Raw genomic sequence first — 17,072 nt, 5'->3', positions numbered from 1 at the left:
CTGTCAATCAGTTTGAGATCCCTCCCCCGTCACTTTTTTTCCTCTTGGCGTCAGAAAAACTTCATGCTTCATGCTGATAGTAGAGGAATGAAGTGGCAGACAGAAATGACACTTAATGCTCTGGATTGAGACAAGTATACACTATAGAGGGATATGCTTTATTTATATTTCACACCAGAGGTCTATAACCACTTTAACTATGTAGTGCAGGGTGAAAAGAGAAAGTGGGCTGCAGGAAAAGAGGTCATAACAAAGCCCATGTTTTCTTGAGCTAATGTTGCAACTGTACCATGTCTACTCTGTTTTTTGTATATTTGGGGTCTTTAGGGATAGTAGGACTTCTTTTCTGTTTAACCCGTTTGTGTCTTGCAGGATTGAGGCAGCCAATCGTTTAGAAGGCAGCTTGCAGAAAAGCAGAGATCTCCTGTCTACTTATGAGAACAAGCTGGGCCTGGATGACACAATACCCGAGGACACAAGTGCTGTGGACAATAAGCTGATGGAATTGTCGGTGAGCAATTGCTGTAGGAAAGGAGTTCTTGAAATGTAATCCACACCAAAACTGCAGTATGTCTGAAAATACGAGGGTCAATATGGGCAGGAGCTTTTAAAAGAGGCTGATCATCTTCTAAAGATTCACTACATTAGCCCAACTATCTTCAGAATTTATCCTAACATTTTCATGTCCACCTCCATGGTAATATTTCCAACTCCAAAAGTTAGTTATTTTGTTGAGTTTACTAGCACAGGATTAAAGTTTTGGATATTGTCTATTGTTGGGTAAACCCAAGACCTCTGTAGTGTGTTAATATGCCTTTGCTAAACAAAAATGCAGTACACACAATTACAACTATAGGAAAACAATACAAGACTGACAGATCTACCCAAAGCAGGGCTCAACAAACCCCCAGTGCCAGGTCGCTATGGCAACCAGAAGTTTTGTGCTGGTGCCTGGGGTGCCATTTGAATGCTTTCCGCACGCAACCAAACCCCCCACCCCCTTATGTATCCAGACTCCGCTTGGCCGCCTGCTGGCCCGGAACTGACTTAGCGAGTGCCGCAGGGTAGAGGGGTGGGAGGAGAGGGGACGTGTGACGTCACTTCTGGGTCCCTGTTCAGTTTCCCTGGCCATCGAGGCTGGGAAAGAATGTAATGTACTGTGATGTGCATTACATTACATTCAGTGGAGCACAGGGGAGACAGCCAGGGTCTTTTAGACCCTGGCATTAAAGAGAACTTGTCACCAAAAAATATCACATAGGGGACAAAAAATATATATATAATAGTTCTAGCACCAGACCTCCTTGGTATCGCTAAACTGAAGACCTAAGGGGGCTTTTAAAGTGTTGTCTATGGTCAACCTCTGCTTTTTATATTTTACCAAAAAATTGGGTAATTGCAGTTTTGTGCCCCCTAAAATGAACTTGGGATGATGTTTTTTTGTTTTGTTTTTCACTGAAATGTAGTATTTCCTAGACCTAATATCATGTGACAAAAAAATAGGAACTACGATTATTTTAGTCTATAGGGTTTCTGCTTTTGAAAACCTGTTTGAGGGTTTTCTGTAAACCTCAGGCCTAAAATTATTTTTTAAAGACGTGTGCAAAAAAAATGCAAAAAATTTCTCCGCCCATGAAAATTGTTAGTTAAAAAAAACTGGCTCCTAACTTTTTTTTAGCTGGCCTTGCGCTCAGAGTTAGGTTAGAGCAGCTTGATCTCCTTAGGCAACGAGGATCCCAGGCTTACTCTACAGCAGTTGCAGGAGATCGGGCAAAAGCGTTTTCAGGTTCTAGCAGAGACCTTCCTTGGTTTTGCTGCCAGAGCTTGGAGGAAGACAGAGTGAAGATGGAAGCTCTGCAAGCGCATCGCTGGAGGGCTTCATTCCCAAGGGAAGCATGCGATGTGTACTAGCACATTATCCAATTGCCTTGCAGGGGATTTTTTTTTTGTTTGTTTAACCACTCCAGCCCTGGAAGGTTTTACCCCTTCATGACCAAACATTTTTTTGTGCTATGACACTGTGTTCCTTTTTTTTGTTGTTGTTGTAATTCCTTTATTTATCAAAAATTTGCACTTCCAAATAATGCAAAAATAGTGCGTAAAAAGGTCACATGGATTGACAGACTTATAAAATCAGTTGTAAGCACTGAAATTGCGTGCGACGCTGTACCTAAATAAAATTCATGTCCTTTTTTTCCCCACAAATCAAGCTTTCTTTTGGTGGTATTTGATCACCACTGCGGTTTTATTTTTGCACTATAAACAAAACACTATAAACAAAGCACTATAAACAATAAAATACGTCAATTTTGGCAAAAAAAACAATATTCTTTACTTTCTGCTATAAAACATATCCAGTACAAAATCAAATTTCTTCATCAATTTAGGCCAATATATTTTCTGCTACATATTTTTGGTAAAAAAAAATCCAATAAGCATATATTTATTGGTTTATGCAAAAGTTATTGCGCCTACAAACTATGGGATATTTTTATGCCATTTTTATTTATTTATTTTTTAACTAGTAATGGTGGCAATCAGTGTTTTTTAGTGGGATTGCGGCATACAAAATCGGACACTTGACGCTTTTTGGGGACCAGTGACCTTATTACAGTGATCAGTGCTAAAAATATGCACTGTCACTGTATTAATGACACTGTCAGGCAAGGGGTTAACATCAGGGGTGATCAAAGGGTTAAATGTGTCCCTAGGGGGTGCTTGTTAACTGTGTGGGGGTTGCTGTGACTGGATGAAGACAAAGATCCATGTTCCTGCTTAGCAGGAACACAAGATCTCTACGCCCCTGTCAAAATGGTGATCTGTCTTGTTTTGCCTCTCTCGAAAAATTGCGGATGGCCAGAGGACATTGGGTCCACCAGACCCGCTGATTGGCTCCCCCTCTATCCAATGAGTGCTTGATCCCACCTCCGGTGGCGAGCACACGCCACCCAGTGGCTGTTGCACGGAATTACGTACAGGTAGGTGATTTTGTGCAATAGAGCCGGCGGCGAGCGCATGCCACCCAGTGGCTGTTGCACGAAATGACGTACAGGTAGGTGATTTTGCGCAATACAGCCAGCCTGCCACAGTACATGTACTTTAGGTGGTTTGGCAAGTGGTTAACTGCTGCGGTTTACTACCACTTTAATGAGAGAAACTCTTCCCAAATCAACCTCTAGATGGCACTGTTGTATCATACGTGCCATAGGTCATATATGTCAAAGGTCAAGCCATGTTGACCTGGTTAGCTAAATGTTGACTTCAGTAACATATTTAAAGTGGTTGTAAAGGCAGAAGGTTTTGTTATCTTAATGTATTCTATGCATTAAAATAAAAAGCCTTCTGTGTGCAGCAGCCCCCTCTGACCCCCCCCCCCCCCCAATACTTACCTAAGCCCTTTCTCGATCCAGTGATGTTGCACGAGAAACTTGGATGCTTGGGACTCCCGCTGCTGTCAAAGTCAGTGAGCCAAAGAGGAGAGAGAGGGGGTGGGGCCGGGCCGCAGCTCCCTTTCTGAATGGACACAGGGAGCTGCAGCAAATTGCTTGCTGTGGGGGCACTCAGCAGGAGGGAGAGGCCAGGAGTGCCCAAGAGGGCCTGAGAAGAGGAGGATCTGGGCTGCTCTGTGCAAAACAATTATTTTTAACTACCAACTGACTTTAGCGCAAAAAAAAAAAACAATAGTTCTCATTGTTTTAGGACAGCATGTGTAAATGTTTTTTAACGGCATTGTTTGAAAAGTTTCCACTCAAACACTTGGAGAAACTTGAGGTGTGTTTCTAAGGCAAACAAGCAAACATTTTTTTCCTATGCAAGTGTGAAAAATCATAAAAGAGACGTATATTTATATCAAAACGCAACACGTCTTTATCTGTTACCTTGCTGATCAGCTTCTTCTTCGTTCCAGGCCATGAGCAATGAGTTGCAGAAAGGACGAGGTGTCCTCTCAGAAGCAGAGCAGAATTTGCACAACAGCAAAGTGTGCTGCCACAACCTGGCCAATCGTTTCCAGGAGCATTGCCCCGATATAGAGCGCCAGGAGGCTGAAGTGTCCAAACTAAACCAACGCTATGGACAGCTGGACCAGCAGATCCAGAGCAGGTGAGATGTGCTCCAGTGTGTGTTGGTTCTCTGTTGAATATGAATTAAACACTTAAAACGTAAAAAGTCAACATTGACAACTCTGTAAATTGCTTTCAAATCCAGAACCATAATATCAATGGGACCTCAAAATGGCCATTTTCTGGGCTAAGAAGCAAACTGGGTGTAAAACACAAAAAACAAACACACAACAACATGGGGGTGTGGACACTAACCTGGAAAACATTGCCAATGCAAAAATTAATTAATGCCTTAAATTCCATTGGGCCAGGGGCAGAGATTTTTTTTAATTTTTAAATTGCTTAAAGTGAAACCTTAAAGAGGAAGTAAACCCTGATTGGGTTTACTTCCTCTTTGTTTACCTGCAAAGGTAAAGCATAATGAGCTACTATGCATCGCATAGTAGCCCATTATGTGTCACTTACCTGACACAGGAGCCAACGATGTTAGCAATGTCCCCTCTTCCACGGAGTGTCCATCTTCCGGGTATCACTGCTCCGGCCACTCACAGCGCCGGACCAGCAATGACCGCACTCCCGCGCATGCGCACGGGAGCCTCCACTAACGGCATATCGCCGTTAGCAGTGGCATGCCCAGTGCACCTGCACGCTGCTGTCTATGGCACATGCGCCGTAGACAGCTGTGCCTGTCTTTTTGTAAATATCTCCTAAACCGTGTAGGTTTAGAAGATATTTCTTGGACCTACAGGTAAGCCTTAATCTAGGCTTACCTGTAGGTCAAAGAGGTTTGTAAGGGTTTACAACCACTTTAAAAATGCCCAATTCAAATAACCTGCCTGACGGATGCGCTAATCCTGCTGTGAAGAGAACATCTCTGTGATGTACAGAAAGTGCTGCAGCGGCCCTGACGTATCCAAAAATAAAACGTGTTTAAAATTGTATAATAAAATTACATTTCTTTCACGATTTCTTAAAAAAATAAAAATTAAAAAAACAACACTCCAAGGGTGTATTTTGCGTGACCTTTTGAGGGGATTAGTGTGCCGTTTTTTTTTCTTTATAATGTCACTTTCCCTGAAGCACATCCAAAGCAAGAATAAAAAATAAAATAAAAAAACAAGGGTGAGTTAAACACACCCCACCCCCAGCCGAAAAAATATTATTATTATTATTATTATTATTATTATTATTATTAATACCAGACCCTTTGAGTCTGGTATGGATTTTAAGGCGGATCTCTGTGCAGAAAAAAGGTGTCTGATCTGACCATGCTGTTTGACTGGCCAGGAGAGGATGGAGGGGTGAGGGGTAGGTAGGTAGGCGTAGTTGTTTGTGGTGGGGAAGGGCAGATGGATGTGCATGTACACAAACAAAAAAAATGGCACCTAGAAATAGACACCAAAATGTTTAACCAGTCCTTTAAAAAAAAAAAAAGCAGAAACAAAAAAATAAAAAAAATGCCTATTGTCAATCATGATGTCATGTGACTCACTGAACGACCCAGTGCACACAACCGATCCCATTACTCCCCAAGCTGTTTTCAGCTATATAAGGAAAGAGGACGGGATAGTGGCGATATCATTGCTATTGGCCAGATATGGCCAATTAGCCATATTTAGGCATATATGTAACCCTGCAATTCCCCCCTTTGCTCTCCTGGCCAGGGATTTCCGGCCTTTTAAGTGAATGGGCCAAGTGATGTCAGTGGTTGGTAAGGACACGGTAAGTGCAAGAACCCACTGTTTCCATAGTCATCATTGACAGCCAGCAGCTGCCATTTTCATCCACTCAAAACAACCAGTGTTGGGTCCGATCTTACACTTGTACCACAACCGGACCTCATCCCTATTCCTAAATCCCCAGATCTACTTCAATATTCCAAATCTTCCTTGCCGTTTTCATCTAGCCCTTCTTTTAAGTTGACTGTAGACATCAGTAAACAGTTGGATTTGCATGTAAATCAGTTTTTCCACTGATGCCTAGAAAATTGGATCAAAAATATAGTTTTCAAAGGGATTGTATGATAATCTGATCATTCATACACAGCTTTTGAAAGTTGTTCACAATAGTTCATGCAAAATTATCCGAACTTCATTCACTACTTGGATTAATCTTTGTATTTTTATTGGATTTTATGGTTAAATAAACTAATGTAACCTTTTATACAATTGTTTATATACTTGATTCTACTTTATTTTCAACGTGTACCGTGATAGTCCGCTAGCTCTTTTTCGCTTCCTTTGGTGTCTCTGGCTGGGGACCAGACCTCCAAACTCTTATTCCAAACCTTTTTCTAACATTTGTTGGTTTCAAGTCAGAATCATTTTTTTTTTGCTAGAAAATTACTTAAAAGCCCCAAACATATACATACATATTTTTTTTATATATATATATATATATATATATATATATATATATATTATAAAAATTCTTTCTTTAGTAGACACCCTAGAGAATAAAATGGTGGTTCATGTCACACTGTATTTGCGCAGCGGTCTTTCCAATTTTTTTTTTCTTTTTAAAAATTACTTTAATGAATTAAAAAAAAAAAATTAAATAAAATAAAAACACTAACCGGTAAAGTTAGCCCATTTTTTTTTGTATAATGTGAAAGATTTTACGTTGCGAGAATCGTGATCTTTTTTTTTCTAAGCAAAAAAAATCGTGATTCTCATTTTGGCCAGAATCGTGCAGCTCTAGTTCATAGCGAAACCAATCATTTTTCACTGAACCCATTCCACTCTATAGTGATCTGGTGTTTTTTCAAAGGGTAAGTTCACTTTTACCAAAAAAAATGATTATGCTGATACGGGATATCTGTAAATGAAAACAAGCCGTGCAGCTTTGACCAAAGTTAAATAAATAATAATACCCTTAGGCGATACCCCTATAGGTATAGGCCATTTACATACCTCATGAAGCCCGAACTGAAAACTCCCAGGACGTTGCTAGGAGGCCAAACTACAGTATTACTGTTCACCTTCACTGATTCAAACCCGCTCATATGCCCTCTCTCCCCAATGCAGTAGCTCAGATTTTGAGAGCTCACCCCTGCTATGGTAAACATTAGTAGCAGGGCCTCGCTTGGCAATGTCCTGGAAGTTATTAGGTCAGGCTTCATAAGGTATGTAAATGGCCTACACCACTAGCCAGGTCATTATTACACTTTAGTCAAATCTGCACATCTTGTTTTATCAACAAACCCCCTTATCTACATAGAGAATTTTTTGGTAAAGGTTTACTAACCCTTTGATTTGTCTAATGTCTCTGACCCCATAGTATACTCATTTGATGCTGCTTTACAATTCCTAGCTCGTTGTCCAATTTAGATAAATAAAGCGAGACTGTTCTCTATGGTCACCTTTTTCTGGAAAGAGTTCAAATGGCTAGTATTATTTGTGTACACTTTTGCGATTAGCCTCCATGTTCTCATTTTGTAAAGCACTGTTGAAGTTGTTGGTAACGTATAAACCAGTACTATTATATAAACCAGTAACACAAATTATAATAAAAAAAGTTGATTTTGACAACAATGCAAATCAGACCTCAGTGAAGCCTTTTTGTTGCAGCATATTCTAGCTTACATGTCTTTTTTCATTTAGGTCTCAGAGCTTGCAGAAATCCAAGATTGCCTATCTGAACTACCGAAATGGCTATGACCAGGTCGACGGGTGGCTACGTAATCTTCCCAACTATGAGCCCAAAGACACAGACAGCATCAAACAAGTGGAAAGCAAGCTGAAGAACCAACGGGTAAAATATTATCATGACGGCTAACCAGTCTCCTTAAAATATTTGGGACTAAGTGGAGCATTAAAATCATCCACTTTATTCAAATATAATTGGCAACTCACTGGGTTAACAGTAGTGTTGGGTAACAGTAAACTCATGCTCGGACCGAACATTGGCTGTTTGTTCTGTTCGGGGAACACCCGAATTTGCAGGGTGCTCGTCCTGCAATGCACTGCGTACTGAACTGTGCATTCTGCTCCCTGATTGGGCAAAGCTTTTCCCAATCAGGGCGCAGTAAAAGATGGTTAAGGAGCGGAGCTGGGAAGCCAGTCACAGCGTCCTTGACAACCGGTTCATCATCAAAAAGCACCCCCCCTTTCCTGACCTGCATGGCTGCATGCTTGGAATAAAGATCTGGTATGGATTTGGAGGGGGTATTTTTTTTTCCCCCTTCAACAGTCGGGTGCCGGCAATTGCAACAACAAGTCATTTCAAATGTGATTTGACTCGTTTTTTTTCCTTTAGAAATATAATTTTTGCTGAAGCAGGTTCTATACATGGTACAGATGCGCCACTTTACAGGAAGACTAAGGGGACCCCCCCCCATGCACTATATTTTAAATAATTTTTATTGTTGCACTTTAAGCATCATTAAAATCACTGTTCCTAAAAAAAATATTATTTTTATGGCCAACTACTTGCATATAAGCCTTCAAAATGGGGACTTTTTTCCTGTTGGTCTCCCATAGATTTCAGTGAGCTTTGCCGTTCAGGTTAGAACTTTTCCCCTGAAGTTCTGCTGTGAATCGAACGGGGGGTTTATGGCATATCTTCACAAGAACACCACAGTCCACCACACTGACATCTCACCCAGTTTGTGAAGCCACCAGGTTTCCTGATGAAAATCGAAACAGGAAGTCCCAGTAATCATCATGGAGTGCACAGGGAAGCAGGTGTGGAAGCAATGTCGTGTGGGTTGTCCTGTGGACATGGATATGCATTTCAGAGCTTCCTGCTCCACCTTTGGCCTCTTTCCCAGGATCTTACAAGGCCTCATTAACTCTGTGTAGACCATAACAAGTGATTACTTGTAAGTAGTTACTATTGGCAACAGTTTTTTTCATAACTTTGTAGTGAAGCCCAGAGATGTTATAATAGGAAACAATAGGTAAGACCACTACTATAAAAGAATTCTCTCTCTATGAGCATGTGTTAACAAGGTTTTTTGAATTTGCTTTTGTTTTGTTTTTCGGCAGCTTCTAGTGAGTGAGATCGCTGACCGAGAGCAAGAACTGGATCATGTGACCAGCAGCGCGCAGCAATATGAGCAGGCAGCCAAGGTAAATATATAGTTGGGTGGAAAAAAAATTGAATCCTGTAGCTTAGTATGAAGTTTTACTTCATAAAAATAAAAAAAAATGTTTAGTGTAACCGAAAAGCAATAGTGTAATATATTGCAGCTTACTACCCCTTAGATGTGGTGGCTCCATTCGTTTTGTTTTTTTGTTTTGTTTTTTGCTCTTTTTCCTTTATGATGGCAAAAGCTCGCCCATAGGATTACAAAACTATAAATCCAGTCCTGTTAATGGGATCAGAAGATGGATGGGTAGCCAATTGGTACCCAACTTCTTTTTTTTTTTTTTTTTTCCCGTGTCTCCAGGTGTTTGTTCTTCACTCACCTATTTTCAATTTGCATATATAGTAGAAAAAAAAGACTGCGCTGGAAATGAAATTAAAGTTCCAATCAGAAATTCTTTTGCAAAAGGTGAGTCAAAGTGAAATTGGCATGTGAACAGTTCAAAACAATTCATGTGACTTTTTGCTTGACACACTGTGAATCCACCACCATAGGGAATGCGTGCTTACCAGCTGCACAGACAAAGAATGCCTGTGGCTAACACCCAGCCAGGGCCTTTTTCTCAACGATGTTCTGACACTAATACAGTCACCACATCCAGCGACGTAGCTGGACGAATCCTCCACTTTAGGCTTGTACACAGCTCGGTAGATGATGGCATAAACGTAGCTCATAAAAAATATGCAAAGAGTAGCCATAGGTAAATATAGGTAGATAGATAAAAAACTTGTTAAACATATGTGGCCAACCGGCTGCAGTACACCCGCCCATGCTAACAAGCAACGGGACGTATCGCGAGGTGACGTCAGCACGTTGCTCCTTCCTACGCGTTTCGTCACAGGTTTGACGTTGTCTTGTTTTTTAATGTTTAAATAAAAAACCTTGCAGGTTTTACCTATGGCCACTCTTTGCATTTTTTTTCTGAGCTACGTTTATGCCATCATCTACTGAGATGTGTATAAGACTAAAGTGGAGGATTCGTCCAGCTACGTTCCAGATCAGATGCCCCTTGGATGCGATGACTCTGTTAGTGTCAGAACATCATTGAGAAAAAAAGGCCCCTGCTGGGTGTTAGCCACAGGCATTCTTTGTCTGTGCAGCTGGTAAGCGCACATTCCCTATGGTGGTGGATTCACGATGTCTGTCAAGCAAAATATCACATGAATTGTTTTGAAGTGTTCACATGCCGATTTTCACTTTTTTGACTCACGTTTTGCAAAAGAATTTGATTGGAACTTTGATTTACCATCACAGAATTACCTATAGTTGGGACTGTCTTTGAGTTATCACTAATTCATTACTTATTACGTTTATAAGGTTAAGGTCTACTTGCATATTAGTTAGAGCATAACCGTATTTTGTTTTTATTTTCAATTTGCCTTTGATTTTGAAGCACTGAGAAAATCCCATCAGATGAAACATTAAGGCATGGGTGCTCATCCTTTTGAAAAGCGAGGGTCACTTAAGTGATTTGGTAACCGGGTGCGGGCCACAATGAACTATAGTTTTATCACCCCCCCCCCCCCCCCAATATAAAACATGCCTCCTACATATGAGGCTGCTTTCAAACTGATGCGCTGCACTCAGTGCATCTGCGCTTTAGCTGCACTAAGACATAGACTTCGATTACATCTTGCGGGTGTGATGCACTTTCTGAAAGCACACCAAACTCCTGCATTCAGTTTTGGTGCACTTTCAGAAAGCGCACCAAACCCATAGGATCTAATAGAAGTCTATGGCTTGTTGCAGCTAACCTGAAGGTGAACTGAGCTGCACCTGCAGATCAGCGTGATATGCCATTTGCAAAAGTGTACTGTATGTGATGTTTTATAAATGAAACATGACCTTTTCCCTCTTCCAGCTTTTGCTGGCATCACTCTCCAGGCTGCTAGAAAGATCCCAGGTGAAGTGCACTTTGTATGACTCTCCCTGCGACAGGAGCTCACACTACAGAGAAAGCGGTCTACTTCCTCCACTGTTGGTTCAATGCATTCCGATGTTCTGGGATGGTGGGCCGGCAACCCATTGTTCTGGGCTTGCCAACCTGCCATTCAAGAGCATGATCATGCCCTTCCCTGGTTTTGAGGTCACGGGCCACAGGTTACGCACCCCTGCATTAAAGGCTCTAAAAATAAAGTCAGAATTGAGTCACAACCTAAAGGACCTTAGCAGCCAAAAATAATACCTTCTTTACTAAATCCATAAGCTTCCCCCTTGGCATCTATGATGCAATCTATTTTTGGGTGTTCATGGATCTCATCTGTTATCAAACAGGATTATGAAATGGATGCTGAGAAGCTGCGGTCAGTCCTGGATATGGAGAATAGGAGAAGTTCCTATTCTAAACGTTCCAGAATCCTGTCACCTGCAAACAAAGTGAAGGATGAGGTACTTTGAAAGCCTTAACTTTTTTCTATAGTTTTTTAAATGCAAGCTTCAGACTTCCTGAACCATAAACACTCTTGCTTTTCTTTTTTTTTTTTTTTAACAGGAGGCAGATTTGTCTGCAAGGTTTACAGAGGCCAGCGCCGTCAACAAGCAGAGGCTGCAGACCCTGGAATTTGCACAGAACCTACTGCGTCAGGTAAACATTAACTTTTTTTGCACATCGGTTCTCGATGAAAGTTCACAGAGCTTGGGCTAAGCAAATAATGGATTTTAATTGGCCTGTAACTGAAAGAAATTCCTTCCAGTGTTAACTGTAGGAGAACTAAAATAATATTGGGGCTAAATTTTAAAGAGTAATTCTATTCAGAGCTATTAAAGTTTTGCTTGGATAGGTAAAATGCAAAAAGATTGATGGCCATGTTTGTCCATTGTCCAAGCTTAAAGTGTGGGGGAGTATTAAAACTGTTGTTACCTGTATAGGAAGAGTGAATACTCTCCTTTACTGGTTCCTATGCTACCAAACCCTGCTCTATTTGGAAAGGTCCCCTGTCTACTGTGAGGTCCTAGGTCCCTGCAGCTCTTGCTGGTTCCTCCTTCTGACTTTGTCACTTTCTTCTGCAGTGACATAATTTGAAAGAGAAGAACCAGTGAGAACCACAAGGGACAAAGATGGACACTCCCAGAAGTGTCAGTTTCCCAGTGGACCGTGGAAAACCAGTTCTACTGAGCAGAGCAGTGTTAAGCAGCATGAGCACCTAGTAGGATGAGTATACGCTCTACTTCTACAGGTAGCAGCAGTTTAAAACAGTTTATTCTTTAGAAGTACTTTAAGCAAGGGGATGTCATCTGGAGAGCCTCAGAGATACCAGTGCAACTGAATTCAACCTAGCATGTGGCATATAGGCTGGGGAATGGCTGGTTCAACTAGAGGCTAATCATGCAACTTTTCTGCTTTCTGACAAATTGTCCATAGCATCAATTCGATTTATTTTAGGACACAGCCAATGTCTTAAGATATTTCGCAGCATATGATGTGGCATTACGCCAAACCTAAAAAATATATTTTTTTTTTCATATATACAGCAGCCAGATGAGGAAATAAGACAAGAGTCAGTCCAGATGGTTCGTTCTGAGAAACCCCCTGAAGAGACTTGGAAGATTAAGAATATGTTGGCTGATGAGGCACAAAGACGGCAGCAATTGGAATCTGAGATAAGAAGCACTCAAGAGGAGATAATTTATCTCCAAAATCAAAAACCTCAAGAGACTATAGTAAAGAAAGAAGTTCTGAAGAAAGTTCCAGATCCTCAACTGGAAGAGGACTACCATAAGGTTCTTGAAAGATTTTCAGAGGAGCAGCGTAGGAATAAATCTTTGCAGGATGAATTGGAATCCCTGAGACTAAAGGTTCGGACCTTAGAGTATGAGCAAAAGGAAGGCGGGCAGCAGTATATAGTTAAAGAAGTACTAAGAATTGAGAAGGACAGAGATCAGCAGGAAGATTTCCAAAGGCTCAAAGAAGAGTTTGAGGAACTGAATCGTCAAAAGAGCACAAAGCAAAATGAGATTACCAACTTGAAGGAACGCATCCTTATATTGACAGAAGAAAAGAACAAACCCCAAGAAAAGATCACAGAAAAAGAAGTTGTTAAGCTTCAAAATGATCCTCAGTTGGCTTCAGAACATAGGACACTTCAGGAGAACATGCAGAGAGAGAATGCTCAACGTCAAAAGGAGGAAGAAGAGTTGCAGCTCCTACAGGAGAAACTGAAACGTTTGGAGAAGGAGAGAGCTATGGCTGAAGGCAAGATCACAGTAAAGGAAGTGTTGAAAGTAGAGAAGGACCTTGCCTCTGAAAGGGAAGTATCTGACCTTCGTAGGCAGTATGAAGATGAGTCTTCAAAGATACGCATGACTCAACGAGAAAAAAATGAGCTAATACGGAAGATAAGTCTAATGGAGCAGGAAAATGCTAAAGTTGTAGTCCAAGAGAAGGTACGTGAGATCATTCGACCAGATCCTAAAGCTGAAAGTGAACTGACCAACTTACGGGTTGAGCTGGTTGAGCAAGAAAGGAAATATCGTGCTGCAGAGGAGCAACTGAAAAGCTTCCAGAGCGAACTAGCAGCCCTTAAAGCACGTGGTCCACAAGTGGAAGTGAAGGAGATAACCAAAGAAGTTATCAAGCACAAGACAGATCCAGAGGTTGTGGCTGAACTAGAGAGGCTCCGTGGGGAGATTTTGGACAAGACTAGAGTGGTGGAACGTTCTGAGCTAGAGATCAATCAGCTTAAGCAAGAGATAAAAAGTTGGATTGATACAAAACCTCAAGTACAAGTTAAGGAGGTGGTTCAAGAGGTTCTACAATATCGTGAAGACCCTGAAAACAAAAAGGAGGTTGAAACCTTACGATCCAAGTTGGCTGAAGAGCAGAAGAAGCGTATTGATTTAGAACGTGAAAGAATGACCCAAGAAGAAAAGATCAGGCAGAAAGAAATAGAGTTGTCACATGTGAGAGAAAAGGTGGTACAGCAGGATGTGGTCAAATACGAAGAGGATCCTCTGTTGAAGTCTGAAGTCAACAGTTTTTCAAAGAGCATTCAAACTGAGCTTAAACAAAAGGATTCTCTGCAAGAGGAGTTACGCAAGTTGCAGTGGAAGAAATCAGAGCTTGAACGCCAGCTTGAAGAGCTTGATAGGGAACGACAATCCAGACGGGAGGCAGAGCTGGAGATCCAGAAGCTTAAAAATAGGTTGATTGAGCTGGAGCAAAGAGAGATTGAGACAAAAGAAAAAGTAACACTGAAGCAAAAGGTCATCCTACAACAAGATCCTCAGCAAGAGAAAGAACACAACATGCTAAAACTTCAAGTAGAAGAGGAGAGGCACAGAAGGCAAATTCTTGAGACTGAACTGGAGGCACTAAGGAAAAAGTTCAGTGTATTGGAGAAGATGGAGGTTAAGGAAAAAGTTGTTTTCACAGAGAAAATAGAAGTTGAAAAAGATGCTGAAACTGAGCAAGAAATACAGAGGCTGAAGTCCATGATGGAGGAAGAGAGCAGGCATAAGCGAGATTTAGAAGCAGAGGTTGACCGCCTCCATGCACATCTTTCAGAATTAGAGTTCAGCAACTCCAAATCCAACAAGGAACTGGAATACTTAAGAGAGGAAGTCCACAAACTTCAGATGGAAAAACAAAGTCTACAGCTAGAGACCCGTCACCTGCAGTCAGAGATTGAGATTACCATAAAGGAAGCTCAGGGCCTGAGAAGCTTAACTCAAGTTGACAGTGGTGTTAACCTAGATTCTCGCTTGGCTTCTTTGGAAAAAGAGTTGAGGGAACTACAGAAGATATCTCGAGACAAAGATGCAGAAATTGAACAGCTTAACAAACGCTTCGAGACCATGCAGATTAAGAGGGAACAGAGAGAAAACCATCTCCGCCGCTCTATTGTCGTCATCGATCCTGACACTGGCCGAGAAATGTCACCGGAAGAAGCTCGAAACTTGGGCTTGATCGACTGGAAAATGTATGTCAACTTACAAAGCCAAGAATGCGACTGGGAGGAAACCACCATTAAAGGGCCAAATGGTGACTCCACAGTTATCCTTGATAGGAAGTCAGGCAAGAAATTTGACATAGAAGATGCCCTAAGGAATGGGCGCATTACTAAACGTCAATACGAGAGTTACCTCAACAAAGAGATGTCCATCCAAGAACTTGCAGCCTTAGTTTCTGGGAAGTAGTAAGCTTGAGGTGAAGTCACTCCGCTGATAGCGGGCAAAATATGGACACTGAACAGAGATACAGCTGCCATTCATAGGTCTGTTACTCTTATCAATAGCAAAATATCTTTGCTTCTGTTACTATCTTGAACCATGCACATACTGTAAGATCTTTCACTATTACAATGCTGTGTTCTTAGTGGTCTGCAGACTCGAAAATGTGATTGTGGCTCATTTCTGGAGCCCATAACATCCCATTACCTAGGCCAAATTCTGATCTCAAGAGCTGTGTCAAGGAGGTAAAGCATGCATAGCCATAAAAATTGAAACAAAAAAAAAAAAAAATCATCAAAAATGAAAGCGTTATCTTATTTTTATAGGTCACACTCCTGAAGATATGGAAATGTATAAAGATAAGGGAAAGCTCTTGACTTTATAAGCATCTACACAAGTTTATGCAAAATATATGACAAAGTGCCTATGTATTTTTGTTACCACATTCTTTGTTGTATTATGTAACTTTCATGCCAAAACGCCAAAGAATATGCATCTTTACAAAACATGCACTGAACAGATATTGCGAATGTAAAATAACCAAAACCACAAAGGCGTATTTGGTGTATACTCTTCTCTTTCTCCCTGTGACTTGGAATAAAAGTGATTTATATAATTTGGTATATGGTTTAGATAAGCACAGTTTCTGTCCTGTTACATGTCTATGGTGGTGCATTACTAACCCAACTCTTTTTAGACAAAAGTTTGTGGCATGCTGGCCACAGCCTCTTTTCTGTATATCTTTTGTTAATTTCTGAGTGGGCTAGGGCAATTACAGAAACATTTTATTTATGGTATCGCTAAATAAAGATGCGGTGGTTTTGAACACCTTGTGGGCTGAATTATTTGGCAAAATTGTTTCTATAAAAGCTGTTTTTTTTTGGCAAACATCAAATTCGATCTTAAAGCAACACTGTCAAGAGAAATCTGTGTGGGCTTCTTTTGCTGGAGCTAGAATATCACGGAGATGGGACCATTGGATTGATGGGAAAAACAAAGACAGAACATACCATAGCTCAGCTTACCAACCAGTCTGCTAAATGACCAAATTAACCTGTCCAACAGTCTGCGTTAAAAACAGGGAATTAGTTAGCACACATTTGCAAACGCATGCATAAGCTGCAAGGCCTTTTTACGGCACCCTGTGTATGCTTGCAGTCCTAACGCTAATGAATTTATGTTTATAAGCATCTCCACAATGGAAGCACATGCATTAATGGACAGATGAGGGGCAGATGGACCATGGAGGAAGCCCAATCCCCCCTTAAAGGACCAGGAGCCTCTTCATGTTTTCGAGAGCACTCATGGGATGTCACACTCTCCCCCTGTCTTCTTGTGCTGGAACTCACAAATAAGAATTCCATTAGTTACACTAGAACTATTAAAACATATTCTTTTTAATTGAGTAACTGAAATAAACTGTTGGTTTTAAATCAACCTGGTGCTCAACTGGAGGGAGCTATGCCCCCCCAAAAAAAAGAAAATGCAAGCAAAGGACTATTTACGATTATTGATGGGCTTCCTGTTAAACTTTTCCCCCATTACTGACTTACCATGGCTTATTCTGCACTGTGTCTTTGTATGAAGGTGGCCATTTTGATGGAGGCAGGGCTTTGCATGTCAGAATCTCCAGCAAGGAGAACGGTAAGCAGCACAATAGTGACATCACCAATTCTGACCCTGAATCTCCTGAGACTAGCAGTCTGAGGCAGCAGTGATTTATATGACCTTTAAACTTTGACACTGTAGGCCTA

The 17,072-nt window shown here is 41.1% G+C and overlaps 1 protein-coding gene across 2 annotated transcripts in view; it reads left to right on the top strand.

Annotated features, from left to right (window-relative positions):
• Positions 1-16,144, top strand: part of PPL (periplakin) — a 119,503-nt gene extending 103,359 nt beyond the window's left edge. For both annotated transcript variants that reach the window (XM_077449459.1, XM_077449458.1), the window contains 7 exons: positions 373-511; positions 3,908-4,101; positions 7,664-7,814; positions 9,050-9,133; positions 11,425-11,538; positions 11,642-11,734; positions 12,622-16,144. In XM_077449459.1, the coding sequence (XP_077305585.1) occupies positions 373-511; positions 3,908-4,101; positions 7,664-7,814; positions 9,050-9,133; positions 11,425-11,538; positions 11,642-11,734; positions 12,622-15,285 (3,439 nt within the window). In that variant the 3' untranslated portion in view covers positions 15,286-16,144. The remainder of the gene's footprint in view (positions 1-372; positions 512-3,907; positions 4,102-7,663; positions 7,815-9,049; positions 9,134-11,424; positions 11,539-11,641; positions 11,735-12,621) is intronic.
• The last annotated feature ends 928 nt before the right edge of the window (positions 16,145-17,072 follow it).

The sequence above is a fragment of the Lithobates pipiens genome, unplaced genomic scaffold, assembly GCF_037356315.1.
Source record: "Lithobates pipiens isolate NorthernLeopardFrog02 unplaced genomic scaffold, aLitPip1_a1.2 Scaffold_22, whole genome shotgun sequence".
In the NCBI taxonomy this organism is placed as follows: Eukaryota; Metazoa; Chordata; class Amphibia; order Anura; family Ranidae; genus Lithobates; species Lithobates pipiens.
This window is presented reverse-complemented; position numbering and strand designations above follow the sequence as displayed.